This window comes from Orbicella franksi, chromosome 5 (genome assembly GCF_964199315.1).
Source record: "Orbicella franksi chromosome 5, jaOrbFran1.1, whole genome shotgun sequence".
In the NCBI taxonomy this organism is placed as follows: Eukaryota; Metazoa; Cnidaria; class Anthozoa; order Scleractinia; family Merulinidae; genus Orbicella; species Orbicella franksi.
The window spans coordinates 2,738,295-2,757,400 of record NC_138149.1 but is presented as its reverse complement, the minus strand read 5'-3'; the positions used below and the strand labels follow the sequence as shown (position 1 = coordinate 2,757,400).

Below are 19,106 nucleotides of genomic sequence, written 5' to 3'. Positions count from 1 at the left end.
TAGACTACCTGAGTTCCTCGTAATGATTTTGAACAATTATTGGCCATTTTCACACCGGAAGACCGACAAGTCGTCGGACGATTTGTTCGTCTGACGCGTTCAAGACGGACAACTCATCTTGTGTTGGTCATCGTAAATTCTTATCTCCACGAACAAACAGACGATTTAAAAGCAGGGGGTCTGGCACTAACAGGCTTGGTTACCTTGCTTTTAGAAAAGATGGCTTTCGCCGCCATCTTTCCGCCCGCCATGTAGCAAATTGACGTCAGTTTTTCATGCGTCTGTCCTGTTATTGCTCATCAATTTCGTCATAACATTGTCAAAGGAGCTGTGGATCCACGAGACGATAGCCAAGTGGATCCACAGACTACTTTGACAATGTTTTGAGGAAATTTGAAAAATGGTCATAGGAGACGGACAAATTGATGGACAAATATAAGCGACTTTTTACGACCAAAACTTTGTTCATTCCGTGTTCACACCAAGATGACTTGTCTATCGCAGACGACATTTCCGTTCAAACAATATGTCCGTCTCTGGAGTGGAAACGGCTGTTGATTTTCACATCTTCGTCAAACTAGTTCGCAGGGCTTTTCCCTTGAAATTGAAAGGCGAAGCCCTGGGAACGAGGTTGCAACTTGGTAAGCAGACCATGAATGTTAGAAGATAGATCGGTTCTGTTTTTTTTTTAAATTTTTCCAATTTCGTAAACAGGGCTACCAAGGTGCGCCTGGAAAACCTGGAGTAGATGGACTGAAAGGACAACCTGTGAGTGCCCTGTATTACCTTTTACTGGTATCACGCTATAGAAATAGAGCCAATCAGAATACAGGAAAGCCATTGTTTATTGTACGGTGTTACACCCAACCTTCCCATCGTGCGCTGCGAACTTATTCCTTCCTAAATTTAGAAAACGGCCCCATTTCCAGTTTCTTTCAGCTATTGTTTGGGCCAGTTTAGAACCAAATTTTTTCCTCGACTTCAATTTTGAGGTCGAAAACGCAGGAGAAACAGAGGTTTAGGAATGTTGTCGAGATCGTAGATAATAGGAAGCGAGTTAATAGCCATTGAAAATGAAGTGGTTACTGTATTGTCTGTGGCATGGATATTGCATGGTATACCACGAGAAAATGTAGTATAACTTATGAAAACAGTGTTAAAGAAATCGCGTCGGCGTCCTGCTCAAGGATTTTTTCCTCTAAAGTGGACGATATAAAAATTAAAAGGAAGATCAGCCTTTTTTCCCCACTTTCCTATCTTCCTTTTCTTGCTATTCTCTCTCTATTGTTTTCATCGCTTGGAATGATTTTAAGGCCTTTAGGAGTCGTGAAATCAAAGTGTATATGAATGATTTGGTGCAAAGTATTGTCACGGTTTTCATAAATCCAGCCATATATATGTAGTATACATTTGTGTACACTTCATCTATCACTATAGTAAGAGAGAATCAGATATCTACTTGATTGTCAGTCAATATGTGGATACGTCGCTCGTGAGCATGCTAAAAGTGTGTGTGTTTTTAATATACATTACAACTTTTTTGTCATAAATTAGGGTCCTGACGGTTCAAATGGAGACGATGGCGAGCCAGGAGTAACTGGAGATGAAGTAAGAAGATACATTGTCATAATTAAACACAGCCACCGTGAATGACGTAAAACTTATTTTACGCATCGCAGAGCTCATAGATAAAAACACCCAGTGTAAATCATGATTTACACCGACTTAACCATATCACTCTAAGAGGGTTAGAGTTGTATCTGGATTGCATTTTACATCAGGTAATAAAAATCACTTGAAACTCATTGGTGGAAATACCTTTCTGATCCAAAACACTGCATACACAGAGACGCATCGTCAGAAGAATACTATAACATCACATTCAGTTACAATCGGACCTCCCGTGAGCAAACATCCTTAGGACCTCGAGTTTTTGTCCACTTAAATTTTGCGCTAAGTGACCGTAAGGGGAGTTGCGACTGAAATTTATCTGTGCGAGTTACACAATCTCTTCACCTTTGTAAGTCCAATGATAACTACCAGAGTTGAAGTATCATTAATGGGACAGTGTTTTTGCAAGGCAGTATGATAGGTACACTCCCCTAGTTATCAGCTCCTTATATCACGTGAATCCTGGATCATCGTTTTTATCGTTTCACCATTGGTTTCTCCACATTCATGGCGTTTAGCATTCCAGTCAGCCATGTTATTTGCCATCAAGTTTAATCTGTTTGCTGTGGCGTTTAGCATCTAGTCAGCCTTGTTATTTACCATCAAATTTAACTTGTTTGTAGCGGCGTTTAGTTGTCCAGTCAGTCATTTTATATACCATCATGTTTAACTGTTTGTTGTGGTGTGTCATTTCTTGTAGGGGGACCAGGGCGAGCGAGGCTCTCCGGGAACTGATGGGGTAGGGGGACCCGTAGGATTGGTTGGGCCTTCCGGTGACCCGGGCGAAGCTGGATTAACTGGCGAAGAGGTAAGGAATACAACTGAACACGAACCAACAAAACCTGATCAATGAATTTTGAAAGAGTAAACTGCTTTGAACTAGCATCACATCAAGAGGGACTAGTGATACTGTTAGTTACCTTCCGTTTAGAGAAAGGGGCATCATTAAGAGCTTCAATGATGCCATCCATAAATATTTTCGCCTTTCTTACTCCGTTGACGACAACCGAAAGAATAAGCCAAAGCTAGGATCTCCCAGAATGGCAACTTTTCTTGCGGTTGACGAAGCAAGTTATCAACTGGTTATTGAAAGTCTTCTATTGTTAACATTATGCCAATAAGCCAAAGGGAGACAGCGTTATTGTTGGAGGAGCACTTCCTAAGAATCAACTCCTTGTTCAGCATTGTTCATCGAGTTTTTCTGCTCGTCGCTTGACATTGGTGGCAGCAGATTTCAAATGGCTTAAGGATTGACCATTCACTCTCTGAATAGAAAATTACGCAAATATTGTGGGTCTTCAGTTAGTGTGGGTCATGGATGAAACGGTCAAATGAAAAGTACCGAGCCGTACCTTCATGAGGTTGTGTTGAGAACTTTATTATCCTGTACGAGATAGTTCATAACTTCGAACTTTTTTTTTCTTTCTTTTCAAACTTTTTTTCAAACTGGTTTACGAGATAGTTTTAGAATTTTTTTTCAGGCTTTAATTTCACAACTGCTTAAGTTGTGTGTATAACTGCGATGATCAATCTTGTCTTCATATCTTTCTCCGCAGTTCAAACATATGATGTTTCATATATTCACTTCTATAGTTCAAACTGTCAGGTCTGTGAATGAAACCCTTTGAGCGGAAATTCCATGTTTTGTGACTTCTTTTAAGAAGTTTGGAAACTAAATTTGGTGTTTTTGAATTTGGACCGTTAGCCTCGTTGCGTTTAAAATTAGGCAGGGTTACCAATTCATGAAACGTATTTCTAACATTTAAGAAATGGCTTGGCAAAATTTAGTCGGTATTGGGCTCTAAATAGGGACTTTAAGCAAAGACAACGCGGACGGCGACGGGAACGCCACAAGATCAGGGAAAAGCCAAAAGGTCCACTGCGCATGACTGGCGGGAAACAAGTTGACGTTCTGCGTTCGGGCCCGATGTGAGTGAAGCTCATTTCGCGTTGTCTGAAAACGTGGGTTTTTGCTTTCGTTTCCTCTTCTGTGTCAACGCTAAATAACCCGTGTTACTAATTTCGAGGAACTTTAATGCTTGTTTTCTCTTGTCATGTGAGATATTTCATTTTAAAGAAAAGTCGAGAAATCTGAAGCGAACTCAAGCCAGTCGGCGAACATGTGAGTACCGTGAAATATCTTTTTGAACGCTAATGTAAATAAAGACAACTTACACGAATTTCAATCGAAATTTTTCCTTTCGAGAAGTACTCAAATGTCAAATGGCTCATTATGGTGAAATTCTAACACAATTAAAAGGGTAGACACCATTAAAACTTGCGTAGCTGTTTCGATTTTCAGTCGTAAGATCAGTGGTTTACTTAGATCTTTATCAGTCGGCACACTGATTTGTCGCGCCAGTCTGATTAAACATCTGCTGATAATAAGTTCGTTTACTTCATTGTACAACTCAGCGAGAAGGGGCAAGTTGCGTTTGTGGAAGCGAAATTCGGACCGGCACTCGTCGTCTTCAAACCATCGAAGTTAAAATCAGGAAAGGAATCATAAGGTTGGTCGAGATCATTCGACCGGTTTAAATCGTACAAGAGTAGAAGTTCGTGATCGTTTAACACACCTTCATCGTGGATTATCAAGAGCTGATTGCGAACTTCTTTCAATGAAGTGATCCTAGTTCATCTTGATAAACAGAGGACGAATATCGATAATGTCAATAAGCTTGACAGTGAGGAAACCGCGGTTTCCGACGGTGCTGCTTAATGTTTGTGAATTCTCGACATAACCGCGTTCTCTCCCCAGCCCTTTCACAGGTTTTGGCGTTCCCGTCGCCGTCCGCGTCCCCGCTGCTTAAAGTCCCTAATAAGTGAAGTTTACCGCGTACATATTTGATATTGGACATCCGTGTTATGGTCAATTGGCATCTGCCAAAACAAAGTATTCGCTTACCACTATCACGTGACCATTTCGGGGGCTCGGGTTTAGAGCTAATTTAGGTCACGTGTTTTTTTAAGTTTGCCGCTGACCAGGTACTGGTTTTCGAATGGATCGAAGTCTCAAAGCCAGGTTAACTCATTGTAATAGAAGCTCCGGTTTTAGGCTTAGCTAAATCTATATATTATGTCTTTCTTTCAGGGCGACCCTGGTAGCGATGGCGAAGTAGGAAAACTGGGACCTCAGGGACCTTTTGTAAGTGTGATATCTCATATATCTCGATATCTCATATCTTCTTAGACAGTCAATACATTGGTCATGGGAATTAAGAAAATCATCAGTTGGGTGATGATACGTTATGCCAAATTCTCACAACTGGTTTGGTAAATTGGTAAGGTCATTAATGAGTTAGGTCACGATGATTTAGCTAATTCTGTTTATTTTCGTTCGTTACGAGCCCTAATTAAACTTGAAATTGGCGGGGTAACAGTCTTTTCTGGGTAAAATCACGGCCACATAGCAAAGAAGGTTGATATCTGAGCATTGTCAATCGCACTTTTATACAAATTGAGATAAACTTGAAAAACGTCGACCCGGCGTTTTTCAAGTTGCTTTTTTCAATTTTGCCTACCCATTTCCCTTTTTGAGTTTTCACTTTTTCTTTTGAGTTTTTCTATAGCTTTAGGTCGCTATTGTGGTATTTCAGTCAATTCTGTGACCAGCTCATCAGCTTTAGAATTTCCTAACATTAATTGCACTGACCTAGCCCCTTTTAATGATCTTACTGTTTGAAAAAAATGTTAAATGTTGAATGTTTATAGTGATTGATGCGCTTAGCTACGACTAGCTAGTTCTCAGGCATGCCACTTAAACTGAGAGAAAGCAATTATAGAAGCAGGGGATTCATTAAGGCACCTGGCAAGTTCACCAACTGGGAGAAGGATTTTGCCGAGGTTTGACAACCTCGAGGAAATTTCTTCTTTGAAAGAAATTCATTTCGGAAAGGTCTGCCTTCCTATTGAACATGTTAGGAGAATTTTGATCTTCAGAACTCGTTGACTAATATATTTTTGTATCTATACTTGTAAAGTTACTGGCTTATTTGTGTTCCATGCGAAATTTCTGGGGGGTTACCGTCTTCGTTTAATGATAAGCACTCGTGGTCATGCAAATAGCGCTATTATTTACTTTGTTATTCGCATCCAGGGTATTCCTGGCGAAGACGGAGATGTAGGAGATCTTGGGCAAACAGGAGAATCGGTCAGTACTCTACACAACATAAACAGTATTGCAATAGAAGTTCCGTAGTTCGCTTTGACCAGGTCTTAAATCGCGCTCGCAAAATACGAGTGGTGTTTGTAGTTGCCGAGCCAGATACTTGAAAGTAAATATTTCTCTTTTTTAAGGATGGGTTAAAAGCGGAAGATGTTGCTTTGTCCTTCGGGAAACAACAAAAAATAGATTATACAAGCAGCGTGGACTTGTGCACCCCACACGGGTCAGAAATTTCACCAAAAGAAATAATCTCCCTGCCATTTATGATTATCATGCTTTGCTTTTGACCTAAGTACCATTTAGTGCCCGAGTACAAGGTCGAGACCTTGTGCCCAAGCACGAGCACTGTGCCCGAATTCTGGTATGAATATTTGGAAAAAAGGTGTGTTCACACTAGTGCTCAGCGAGAATTGTACTCTGGCATCTTACTCAGGCACCAAGTGTGAACATAGCATTAGATGATCCAGAATGGACGAGTTAAGATTCGGGTTATATTGGTGAAACGAGAATGATACGTTTCAAGGGAAGTAAAGAATAATTCTCTTTGTCACTTTGTCTGTTTGATTCATGTCTTAAACGGTACATCAACAGGGAGATGGTGGTTACACTGGAAAGCCCGGAAAGATGGGTATTCCTGGATTAGAGGTGAATATAAACCTTCTAGTTTCTGGGGGGGGGGGGGGGAATAAATAGGTTATGAGAATAGCAAAATCTTTAACTTGGGTATATGGTGGAGATGTGGCACTAAATTATCAGCACTAACCTGAAAGATTTTTATGGCAATCGGTAAGGAGAATCCACATTAAGAAGACAGTGTGGCCCAGACTCGTTTACGCAGCCCGGTAATCTAGCCTTAACCACAACCGTATATATATAAAGTTTCTTTGGCTTTACGTTTTACGTCAAACTTCTTGTGGAAAAAATGATGACGTATATTAGGCTTGGTGGAAACATGATAAATACATAGTTGTTACTTTCCGAGTTCTCCCAGAAGGAATCGAACACATTACCTTCAATCTAGTTAAGTAGCCTGTAGACGGTATAGGAAAGACGTCTAGAATTGGGAGATTAAATTAGCCGCCATTTTCATCAATTTTTTTTAGGGTGAGGAAGGTGACTCTGGAAATAATGGAACTGACGGTCCTCCGGGCCCACCGGTGAGTGAGTGTAAATTGAACACAAACGACAGACGGTGTTTCATCACATTCAAAACATCGAAATATGAGTTGAAAATATATCATACACGAAAGACCGTGTTTTACAGCATATCAGAACATATCAAATGTTTTCGTGTTTCCTTCATTTTGTGTGCGGACATTCTCCATATAAAGACAACTCTCAACCAAAGGTGATCAAAACTGATTGTACTAACCGTGATATCCCATGGTGCATTTTTACAGGGCTCTCCGGGGGCGCAAGGCATGTTGGGCCCACAGGGAGATCCCGGAGATGAGGTAATTCTAAATTGTACATGCAATAATGGCAAGTGGTTACCAGACTTCCGAACCGTGAAAACCAGTCATGTTATAGAGAAATCCAACAGAGAACTTTGCTTTTTTTATGATTATTTATTTTTGTTTCGTCTCTTCATTGTTATTTAACACCGTATTTAAGACCTACCTTATTTGTAAATAATTTTAATTTTTTTCTTTCTTTCTTTTTTTCTTTTTTTTTTTGTGTCCCCAATTAGTTGTGAAAACTAAATACATTGATACATTAATAAAGCTTTTACTTTACTTACCTTGTCTGCATATCCTGGTCTGTTGATGGTAAAGTTCTTACCAAAATATAACTTCTAGTTTTGCCAATTGTTGTCTGAATTTCCACACAATTATGAACATTCTCGGATTATCATTCATTCTCTATGTACTAAAACTATCAGCTGGTACTGGGTTTTGTTATACCGCCAGGCCGGATATATGGCGAGCAGTGAGCACCCTAAGAGACAATGTTTTTATTGTCAGATCTATCATTGGGATAGATGTATGCCATTGAATATGAGGATTTATAACAAAACTTGTAACAATTGTCTCTCTTTTCTCCAGGGTTCAGTGGGCCCCCAGGGTACTCCTGGTACACCGGTAAGTCGATTTGTTTCTTGTCATGTATGTACAAAGGCGCTGATACACTGAGCAATTTTCCTTGTGCCTCGTAAAGTTGCGACGCAAGTAGCACGAAACATTACGTGGTGTAACATCCTTTGAACGCAACGTTCTCGTTGTAGCGAGAGTTGTTTAAAATAGAATCAAGTTCTACTTTTCGCAACGAAAAACTTGCTTGTGGTACACGAGGCAACGTCCTGTGCATTTTGTCTCCCCATTGCGCCACAAAATTGCCAGAAAAGTTGTAAGGAAAATTATCTGTATAACAGCGTTGCTGACGTGCATTGTTTTAGAAGAAGAAATATACAATGACAGAAAAAATTTCGAAGTATCACTAAAATGGCATTGAGCTATTACGAAAGAGAAAGACGTCTCGCCAAATTCTTGTTCTACCTCCTAGCTGCATATTTGATGTGAACACATTTTATTTTTTAACCGATATATGCGTTTTGTTCTTAATTTGACGGTGTGCAATGCCTTACACATTTCTGACGCCTTAAAAGACGCACGTAAAATCTTAACGTAAGGAAATTTAATTTCATAAGCAGTCTATAAGCTTCTGTTAGTACTTAGTGTTTTTTTTTCTTTGTTCCTATATAGGGTGAACGTGGACCAACGGTAAGATGGCGCAATGGAATGTTGTAGTTTAGTCTCTCATTCGAGGTTTAGTAACCTGCGAACGCACACGTATTTCCAGCTGTCGCTTTTATCCGCGGAGACAAAGAAATACGTCTGTGTTACAAATTCTTGAAATACACTGATCGGTTTTTTGTATACTTTTATTAAATACAGTCGAAGCTCTCCTTGCGACCAATCATGTAAGCGATCAGCTGTAGTTACGACCACCTTTGTGAAACCCCGGTTGAACTGTGACTCCAACTTTGTAATGAAAAGCTCCCGTAAGCGACCTCGACTACTTTTGGGATTACCCAACTAGACTTTTCCTTTGTTTTTAAGCTCTTGTAAGCGACCACTCAGAGTCTTTTACATATAAATCAACACTTAAATGAAACTGCACACTGCGCTAATGGTTATTTTGGTCTAAAAAATTGAATGAAAAGCTTAGCCGTGTCTATATCAGATATAAAGACACTCATTAAACATTACTTTCTTTTGTTTTTTCTTTATGAATTATTAATGAATTATTCACGGCCTACATTTTGACTAGTACTTGACTAGTACTTTAAGAGGCTGAAAATGCGCACTCTATACTACTGACATTACAAATGTACACATTCGTTTTACTTACAACTAGCTAATAAATAGAGCAAGCAAACGTGGATCAGTGTCGGATTAGTTTTTCTTGCCGCAGCAGTACTTATTTTCCCAAATCAACCTACCCGTAGTAACGTGTAGTTTATCTATCGTCTAACTCACGACATACAGATATGCTAGGGTTAAAATTTAGAAACAGTTGTGGGAGAGCACTGACATCACCCGACCCTTTAAAGAAGGGAAAACTGCAGACTAACTATTGTCTTCTTCTTCTTCTTTTTTATTCTCAGGGCGTCGACGGAATGGAGGTAATAAACGCGAAGTTTGATTTTTGTGGCCGAGATGGCGTCACTGTTACTGTTAAGAAGAGTACCACTGTACAGTGGCTCGCTTCTCGACAAACGTTTTGTTTTTTGTCGTGTTGTTATTTTTGTTTTTGCCACGTACAAACTTCGCTTTAAATTGAAGGAAACCTGAAACTGATAGTTTACTAAGATAGAGAAACATTTGAGAGATAATAATGAATCGTAAAGGAACAAGGATGGTTAAGGATGGAGAAGATTGATACGGATTGCAAACGACGAACTTGAAAAATTTGGGCTGAACTTTTCAAGATGCGTAAACCGTGACGTAGCTTCTTTAGGTTGTTTTTCTTGTCTTGGCCAATGCCCAGATCCATCTGCATTGTATGAGACGCGCCTGCAGGGAATCTTGGTAACTACACTCATCAAAACAAGTCCAAGATGGCGAACGTTGAAAACGCGTGGCCCCATGATTCCGCGGAGGCGCGTACCACTGAAAGAACTAGGCATTACAAATCAGGTTTTAAAATGGACTGCATAAAACCAACAATGTGCCAGTAAACTGCGCGTGCTCCTTTGTTGACTCTTTGGCTGACTGGACCCACAGAAAATTGCAGAAAATGATCCAATTTACGAAACTTGCGCGCTTTTGAAACTTATAATTTTCTGTTAAGACGCGTGCTGTGACAAGCCCTGCTTAGCTACTAATTCGTACACTGGTTTTGTTCTTTTTTTTTTTAGGGAGACCCAGGCCCTCCCGGCATGCCCGGCCCACAGGTATGATTTCTTTTATGTTTCCCACCTTTTGTAACGCAGAATGTTACAGTTCATCTCACACCCTTAAAAAAAAACAGTGATATGTTTAGCCTGCAGGCAAGCTAAGGCGTCCCAATGGTTACTGTCTTAGACTTGCGGTCAAAAGTTGTAGTCTAGGTACTGTTTTCTTGTCTTATCATAGGGAAATACTTTATATATTCTATCACGTTTGTGTAGCAGCTTGAGTAGTTGCAAAGGAAACCTGATCGCAATTCAATATAAAGCAGTATTTCAAGTCATGGGTGCAAAGCGGCACATCATTGAGCTGTGAAGCTACTGAGAATTCTGTTTACACCCACGAAGTGATGAATATGTGTTTATGTACATAGCGGCAAATTATATAACGGCAACCTGGAAAACACGCTGGGTAGCCTGTGATGGCCCATTATACTTCCCAGGGAGGGCAGCGATGTTGTTACACGTTTGATTGTGTTGTTTGATTTTCATTGTTTATTTTCTTTGTCGTTTAGGGTCCTCCAGGCAGTTACCTTGTTAGTTCACTGGTAAGTATTCTAAGTTGCTCTAAGTTTGCATAACAGGTCTTAACAAGTCTTCAGATTTAGCAAAGGTGGAAGGCAGATGGAGGTAGCGCTTCTAAAATACCAGCTGGGACTAACTCAAAGAACATTTCAACAATTGAGTCTCGATAGACGGCAATAATAATGGTCAAGAATTTAGATGTTTTCTTTAACAGTATAATCTTGCAATTTAGGCTTTGCTCGTTTTGGCCATTGTTATGACCTACTTCTGTGTTAAGTAAACATATGAAAACGAGACCCCTTGGGAACCATAACTCGACCAAACACGTGTCATGATTCTCGAAGCGTATCGAATGGCCCCATTAGGTATGCAGGAGAATTAACGAGCATCTAACTCTATTTCTATTCTGTAGACTGCAGGATCTGGTGATAAAGGACCCCCGCCGAACTATCGACTGTATTCCAGCACAAAGGTAAGGAGGCTTCTTGTTTTCATGGATTGATACCAACCAATTGCAGAGGAAGCACTTGTGCCGTCCTTCTCAGTCGTTTTTGTGCCTTCATCACAACGGCGATTGCATGACAAGCACATTGCGTGACAGCTTCTAAGGATCATTTATATGTACGCTTGGCGGACCTATTAGCGTCACAGATTTGTTTGCTGGTTTATTTAATAATTCATATGTTTATTTATGCAGAGGACTGCTTATCAGAAGAACAAGAAAGACACTCCTGATTTGGAGGTAATTCACGAGAGATCAACTTATAATTTCTCCTTTCAATATCAATACATTTTTAAGCAGACTGGTGATAAGAATTAATTGTTTTGTACTTTATGTTATCGCAGACTGCCTAGAGAATTATGATTTATGATGCTCATTTTAAGTCGGTAGAACTTGCTTTATACATCGTTTTCTTTGCTAAGACATGTGGCATTCTCCCGTGGACCCTTTTTTTTTCAAACGCGGCATGTTTTTCAAATTCAAGCTCAAAAGCGTTTATTAAACGCAAAATTTGCCTGGATAATGACACCTCTCTCCCTTCCCCAAGCACAAGCCAACCAAAAAAGCATTTCGAACAAATATAGGCTGAATTCTTAACGGACCTTTGTGGTATGCTGTAACTTGTGTTTTCCATTCTTGTCTGCAGCTACACTGATACTTTAATTTACACAAAAAAAATCCCTTGTTCAACCCAACAGCCATTAATAAATATTTTGATATTTGACGTTATGACTTCCTGTCGACCTTCATCAAGTTGAGATTTTATCTTGATTTGTTTGTAGAGTCCTGTGGTGAAAAAGATCCTTGATGGCTACGAAAATCAGAGGGTCAACTACAGGCGGCAAAAAGGCAGCAAATATCATCCCGCCCGCTCCTGCAGAGATCTGCAGTTAGACAGTAACAGTACTGTAGAGAGTGGTAAGTTTGTGATGCTTTAGACTCCTGCCACATCACGAAAACGGAGCTTTTCAAAAACGCTCTTCAAACCGGAAGAATTTGAAAACGCCGGCTTTGCGTTTTAGCGTGGTTGGAAAACATTTTGAAATCTGAGCTTTTCAAATTTCCCTACCCAAGTTTCCTCAAACGCGAATCCAAAATGACCGGTGATTGTTGCGTTTTCAAATTTCTCCGGCGTAGTGTGGACGGAAAACATTTGATGCTTTTTCAGAGTGAAAACATCGTTTTGATATTTATCCGGTTTGGTGTGGACGGGTCCCAAGACCTTTTTATAGCAATCGACTTGTCGTGTAAGTTTATAACACTTGTCTGCAACGTGTTTGTTGCTGTAAATCGTTGCAAATAGTAGAATTTTTGTTCCAATTTTTCTTTGACTGTGTCCTTTAGCAAGTCACTGTTATATAGGCCACTCGCCCGCGTTCGAAAACTCGCAGGACTGTTAACAAATTGACGTCAGTTTTTCATGCGTCTGTCCTGTTAGTGATCTTGAATTTGGACATAACATTGACAAAGTAGCTGTGGATCCGCAGACTACTTTGACAATGTTATGATGAAATTTATTGTCAATAACAGGACAAACGAATGAAAAACTGGCGTCGATTTGTTTTTTCACTATGACAACATCGCATAAATTATATATTCATGTGTCTGTCCGCTCATATGAAAATTAGCCAACGAGCGCGCGAGAATGTTTTGTAAAAATACGATTTTGACTGCTGAGTGGCGCTATTTTTTGACATATAGGCTATTACTGGATTGACCCCAATGAGGGCTGCAGCAGCGATGCGGAGTACATATACTGCGACTTTGAGAACAAGAGGGCTTGCGTTCATCCAAAGAAAGAAAACGTAAGTTTGTCTTGAGGGTCCATAAAACGATTTATACGTAAACGATTTATCGGTTAGATTCAGTGTCGGGCGCGATAAATCCCGAAGCATAATGTCTTATGCTAGCATATTGCTTATATTATTTAAGTTTGTGTACAGTGATGGATTACTACTTGATTTCCCTCGTGGGAAGATGTTGATATCTTTTATAGACAGATCTTTTTCTCTTGCTGCTCCCACGTTGTGGAATGCCTTACCCATCTCGTTAAGGAAATCGAACATAGTTCAACAGTTTAAATCCTTACTCAAAACGTACCTTTTTAAACTAGCTCTTAAAAATTTGATATAATTTTCGGAATTCATGATGTGATGCGCCTTTGATCATTGCGTGTTAAAAGGCGCGATATAAGTAATTTTTATTGTTATTATTTGTTATTCAGATATCTCCTAGTTACGCAACGTTCTCTCGTGGTATACCGTGGAATATCCTACGAGTCCCTTGAATTTTATCGGTATACACACGAGCCACGATTGTGTATACCAAGAAAATACAAGGGAATAGGGGAATATTTTTTGGTGTACCACGAGAGAACGTTGTATAACTATATTATACCATGCCATATAAAATACAGTGGACAACACAATCAGTAGGACGTACACGTGGCGCATGATGGGAAGGTTGGGTGAAATATCGTCGAATATACAACGGTTTTCCTGTATTCTGATTGGCTGTATTTTCTATGGCACGGTATAAAATGTTTTATGCATCAACTGGCCCGACGCTTAAATATCAATGCAGCTGCTACAGATTTCTCCAAATCGGGCCGACTTGTCGACCTGAGGCAAGTGTATTTCGGCATTGCCGATTTGCATCCCGATATATTTGGCCCAACAAATCGGGCCGATAACTCGGTACGTTTAAATAAGCCTTAAACTCGTCTTACACTAGCGCGTCTCTTGAACATCATTGGGTGACTTTTTTTCTCTTTAAGTATTGTTAGAGAACGCTTAACTTTTCATTCAACACAGATCACAATTGATAATGCACAATCTCAACAATGGATCAGTGAAGTTCACCCAGATGTAAAGCTGGTGAGTAGCATTTTGTAATTACACTCTTGTGGCTCGCCACGCATTCCTCTCAATCGTCGTTTTTTTTTTTTTTTTGAGAATCTAGCGGCATTTTTCCGGGTTCATATTATGTAGGAGGTTTATGGGCATTTTGCCGGGACTACGGGACCAAAAGAACTGACTGGGTTAAACAGAGAGGCCTCTGTACTAGAGCGAGTCCGTATTAAGGTTTTCTCTAGTAGAGAACTGTCCCAAAGATGAGTCCGTATTATAGAGGGTCTGTATTATAGAAATTTTTCATAGAGAATATAAATTATTTTGCTGGAGCCAAGGGTACTGCCCCTTATGAGATGTGTTCGTATTAGATTGGGTCTGTGTGATAGATTTTTTTTGGTAAACAACTGTCCCTTATGGAGATGTGTCCGTATTAGAGAGGGTCTGTAATAATTTTTTTTTTCTTAGAAGACGTTCGACTGGACAAACGTTTCGAGTCTAGCTTCCTAAGTTTTTCACTGAAACGATATTAACTACATAGGGAAAGACTCCAGCTATTGTCCTATTTCCTGTGGATGACCGTTACAATGGTCAGTAGCTTTAACCTTAAAACAATTGCGCTCAGACACTCAGACACACAGTTCATGAATTGTTTCATTGCAGATTGAATACAACATGGATCCCGTGCAGATGAGGTTCATGAGGTTACTGAGCATGCGTACCACTCAGACCATAACTTACCACTGCTACAACTCACGGGCCTGGGAAGAAGACAATGACCGAACTATTAAACTACAAGGAGAAAATGAAATGGAACTAACGTCATCAGAGAAGACAAAACCTAAAGTTATCACCAACAATTGCGATGTGAGTAGTGAGTGCCTAGTAGGGAATATCATTAAAAACTGGTCACTGGATAATGCGATTCAAGTGTTTTAATAAATAATTGGCTTAACCATCTTGGCTTATGAGCCATTATACCATGTTTTACAAACATGGTAAGCGTAAGCATGAATTTTTGGGGGCGTTTATATTTTCATTTTAGCTTAGTTTTCTATATTCCACTCGCGCTTGTTGGATATGGGATGATAACCTTTATACATTACTTGCAAAAAAATTTCGGACAAAAAATTTAAACCGTTTATTTAAGCGTCCGAAATTTTAAGCGTGCGGAATATTCACAGTACAGTGTAAAACTTTTAATTTGGTCCAAAGTTCCTTAGTTTCCTTTATGGGGCAAACTCTACTTGACACACTGCTGGAGATACGTAACGGCTTGATAAAATTTGTTTTATTTTCTCGTCGTTGTATCTGTAAACCCTTTAGGGTGCAGTACATGTTTCACAGGTGTTTCCGTCTAATTCGTGTTTTGTAAGCGTAAATTCACTTAAGTTATGTTTCAGCAAAGCGTCCGAAACTTGTCGCAAATGAGATAAAAAGTGTCTGAAAATCAAACGTCTGAAATGTTTTGCAAGTAATCTAAGAAAAACTGTGATTAACTTAGTAAGATTGCCAATCTTACTAGTGTAACAGAATTTTCTGAATGTTTAACTTTGTCGCAGATTCACTACAACAGTTTCTTAGGAAAACGTTCGGTTTTATCCTCTATCTTAAATTACGTTGTTGGTCTTTATAGAATAAAGATGGTTCCTGGCACCAGACAGTCCTTGAGATCGACACCAAACAACAGAACGCTTTGCCTGTAGTAGATGTTGCTGCTTATGATGTTGGAGACAAACTTCTTGAACAGAAATTCACCATCCAGTTGGGACCTGTCTGCTTCGTGTACTAGCTAAGAACAATGCCAGCAAAATGTAGCTTTTGTAAATTTCATGTGTGAAAGATCTATTCTTAAATAACGTACTCAGTATCTAGTAGAAAGTATACGGCCCCAAGGTCGTCTTATAGTTTAACTGAGCGATTCTGGTGTTCGCCATGCCTCGCATAAATAGAGACTGTTTTGTAAGGCAGGTTCCCTTTATTATTTTTAATGACACGGCAAGCAGCCATTCTTGGCTTAAGTTAAAATGTAAGGGAGCACTTTGTTACTGTTATTGCCACGGAAACGAACCAAGAGTAACCAATGAAGGTTTGACTGGTGATTCAACAAGTGCAGAATAAATGTAGTTGTTATTTCAGGATAAGCTTTCAAAATTGCGAAGATGGCGTTCAAGCCAAGTTAACTTTAAAATAGGTAAATTATTTTGATAAACGGTGAGATACGGAAATATTTCTTTATGTGTTAGTCTATAAATGTTGTATTACAGTGTGCCAAATCGAAATGTTCCTTGCGCTGTTTGTTTCTGAGGCATGTTTATTGATAACATCTCTTTCATCCGAGATCTTGAAATTACAAGACAAAGGGAATTGGGCTTTTTTTTTCTCCACGACAGAGAAAAACTGGAGGGTGTTCAAGGAGTGGTTAGCCTGTGTAACCGTTGCTCATTTCTCCATGTTTTAGTCTCTCTGCAAAGCAAAATAATAACCGGCAATTCTATAACAGCACTTAAGCACCCTCACTTTCAAATTAGTTGCTCCTGACAAATGGTATCACCCTTGATGTCCAACAAAATTTTCAAAACAAACATCAAATCGCATCCGATGGCTTACATGTTGTGTGTCTATTATTCATAAAAAAGTGAAATTCCTCGATTTCTCTGAAGATCTTTCGCAGCAACCCTGCGAGCAGAGTCACTTCGATCTTATCCGCAGCCTATTGTGATTTGTCGTTCAAACACCCGCGCACTCGATCTAGTGGCGTGGAGTCGCGTAAAGCAGACTAGCTTTCGTCTTCAGGCAACAAGAAAAAAATGTTGGGAAACCGAGTACGAGTAAATCCATCCGGGAGCAATGCAATTCATGCAATGGAAGCTTCCCTTTTGTTGTACGTCATGTAGTATGCACAAAAAGTCACGCGAAATTGAGAAAATAAGGAACGATTCACTTGGTTTTCCTTATTATTTTTTGGAAAAAAATGCTGTTGTAAACGAATAATGCCAACTAGCGCGTATTACAACTCATATAACTAGAATAACCCGTAAGCTACAGATGTCCGCAATGCGGACCTATTTTGTCTACTTTTTTTATGAAAAGAAGCAAAGGTTAGCTCGTGTCAATCATCATTTACTGGGAAATCCACGGCTTTGCTCATAGAGCACTTGGATTTTATCCTTTGACCCCTTCCAGCGGGTGGAGTTCTGTTTTCGGCTGTTAGAATGCTGGCAGCCGGTCTTTTCTCATAGCGTCAGACGATCATTTATCCGTAAACACGAACTCAAAAGAGCGGTACGGACGAAAAGGGATTGGGGTGAGTGCCGCACCCATCATGCCTCGTCCCAATCCCTTCTAGTCTAAAATGTCTCGCCTCCCTGATTTTGAGAGAAAAACAGACTGCTAGCCGTCTATTTGGCTATACACTGTGAGATCTTCCACGTGACCGATTGTCTCCAGCATCCATTTTTGAAAAACTTAGCTTTACTTTGTCTTTGCTGATTCGCTTCCTGTTTCTTCGCGAACATCGGCAGTTAAAAGAAGCCGTAGGTAATCGGTATTTGTCAAAAACTACAAAAAGGGAATTCATCACACTGGCTACGATACCCAGACCAAACAGCGCTGGGAAAGTTGCCACAACATGAAAAATGGCGGCCGTAATTCCGTGCTCGTCTTGTCTAGGTACAACGCTATCAAAAGGAATATAATCTCCGAACCCAATAGTGGAGAATGCTACGAACCAGGCGTAAAACGCATCAAGAAATGTCCATTTTTCCCAAATTACTTGCACAGCAGCACACGTAGAGAGGTAGAGAGCCATCACAGTCAATTCTAGCAGGGTGCATTTTATCTCAACATGCCTTACATCTTTATTTTTGAGGACTTTACGCTCAAAACGAGTTACCATACATGTCAAAAATCTTGAAATAAGTTCTCCCGCGGTTTTCAGGGTCAGCAGACATACAGGAATTCCAAATAAGCAGAAGACAATGCAGAAGAGTTTCCCGTATGTGGTGACCGGCGTTAAATGCCCGTATCCTGCAAGAAAGTAAAAACGAGAAGGTTTGAGGTCAGCAGGCACAATTATATACAAATGTACACTAGGGAAGACAAGAGAAGGATGAGTCGATCAACCTGTTGTTATGAAAGGCTTGCATCAAGTGGTACATACTGATACTACACGAGATTCCGGCCCGTGATGAAAAGAATTATTTTCTTTGGTAGTCTAAATGGTCCAAATTTGGCGGTACCAGAACATCCAGAGGAATATGTTTTCGTGGAGGATGAAAAATCGAGGCTGTGCACGTGAGCAAAATCCTGCGTTACAGGATTGGTTGTTTTCAGACCTTACTGAGATCATGTTTCCCAGACCGGAAGTGATAAGGCCCATATGGAAGATTCACTCTCTTACTCTTTCTTCATCCTCTCTTGGCAACGTGTGAAATGATAACACTAACCAATAGTAGTAAGAGCTGTGTAGGTGAAATCCACTGCCCTAAAATAAGTCCAGTCCGCCGATAGCCCAACACGAACTGCATTGTACACGGCCATTGTAAAGAATTTAAATTCTTCTTCTGATATGTTTTGGTGTTTAGTAAAGTTCTTCCGCAGTTCTTCTAACATTCCATTCGAGGTCGTCTTGCTACTTTCTTCTCGCTTTTCAAGAAGTGTGAAAACTGCAGCGCCCACGAAACCGTAAACTATCAAGAAAATTGCTCTTACAACGAGGGTTTTTCCCTGCGAATACATCATAGAACTGGCAGTCAGCTTTGTTCCACCGCACAGTCAGGGAACTTTCATGTTCTGTAGATAAAATAAAGACCATGCAACAAATGAAAACAAATGTAAAATATGTTGGAGGAATTTCTGCGGCACCTCTTGATACAAACGAGCGCACGCATCTGAACTTACGTCCAGCCTATACTGGCTACGAAGCGGCTTATTTTGCATTCACGGAGACATTAATAAGGGAAATGTTTATTTTAATTTCAAGCAGCCGTGAAATTACGCGCA

The 19,106-nt window shown here is 40.0% G+C and overlaps 3 protein-coding genes across 4 annotated transcripts in view; 1 reads left to right on the top strand and 2 right to left on the bottom strand.

The window, feature by feature from the left end:
- LOC145486923 (polycystin family receptor for egg jelly-like) overlaps positions 1-19,106 on the bottom strand; it is a 231,845-nt gene that overhangs the window by 2,068 nt on the left and 210,671 nt on the right. The window lies entirely within an intron of this gene.
- The window catches only part of LOC145486912 (uncharacterized), a 142,515-nt gene that overhangs the window by 50,003 nt on the left and 73,406 nt on the right, over positions 1-19,106 (top strand). Inside the window, exons 52-71 of one of the 2 annotated variants that reach the window (XM_081465620.1) lie at positions 715-768; positions 1,555-1,608; positions 2,372-2,479; positions 4,763-4,816; positions 5,768-5,821; positions 6,428-6,481; positions 6,940-6,993; positions 7,237-7,290; positions 7,882-7,917; positions 8,539-8,556; positions 9,444-9,461; positions 10,197-10,232; positions 10,742-10,774; positions 11,164-11,223; positions 11,449-11,493; positions 12,036-12,171; positions 12,955-13,058; positions 14,067-14,129; positions 14,766-14,969; positions 15,739-16,384. In XM_081465620.1, the coding sequence (XP_081321746.1) occupies positions 715-768; positions 1,555-1,608; positions 2,372-2,479; positions 4,763-4,816; positions 5,768-5,821; positions 6,428-6,481; positions 6,940-6,993; positions 7,237-7,290; positions 7,882-7,917; positions 8,539-8,556; positions 9,444-9,461; positions 10,197-10,232; positions 10,742-10,774; positions 11,164-11,223; positions 11,449-11,493; positions 12,036-12,171; positions 12,955-13,058; positions 14,067-14,129; positions 14,766-14,969; positions 15,739-15,894 (1,395 nt within the window). In that variant the 3' untranslated portion in view covers positions 15,895-16,384. Of the gene's footprint in view, positions 1-714; positions 769-1,554; positions 1,609-2,371; positions 2,480-4,762; positions 4,817-5,767; positions 5,822-6,427; positions 6,482-6,939; positions 6,994-7,236; positions 7,291-7,881; positions 7,918-8,538; positions 8,557-9,443; positions 9,462-10,196; positions 10,233-10,741; positions 10,775-11,163; positions 11,224-11,448; positions 11,494-12,035; positions 12,172-12,954; positions 13,059-14,066; positions 14,130-14,765; positions 14,970-15,738; positions 16,385-19,106 lie in introns of those variants that run through there. The other variant, XM_081465621.1, reaches the window with a different exon arrangement.
- Positions 16,472-18,907, bottom strand: LOC145486914 (two pore potassium channel protein sup-9-like). The gene is made up of 2 exons (XM_081465624.1): positions 18,551-18,907; positions 16,472-18,131 (listed from the first exon to the last, which is right to left on the bottom strand). The coding sequence occupies exons 1-2, from the start codon at positions 18,843-18,845 to the stop codon at positions 17,512-17,514; spliced, it is 915 nt and encodes a 304-aa protein (XP_081321750.1). The 5' UTR covers positions 18,846-18,907; the 3' UTR covers positions 16,472-17,511.

Coding starts and splice junctions, on each gene's coding strand:
- LOC145486914 (XM_081465624.1), bottom strand. CDS start 18,845: ATGATGTATTCGCAGGGAAAAACCCTCGTTGTAAGAGCAATTTTCTTG. Junction 18,132..18,550: donor CACAGCTCTTACTACTATTG/GTTAGTGTTATC, acceptor ACTTTCTTGCAG/GATACGGGCATTTAACGCCG.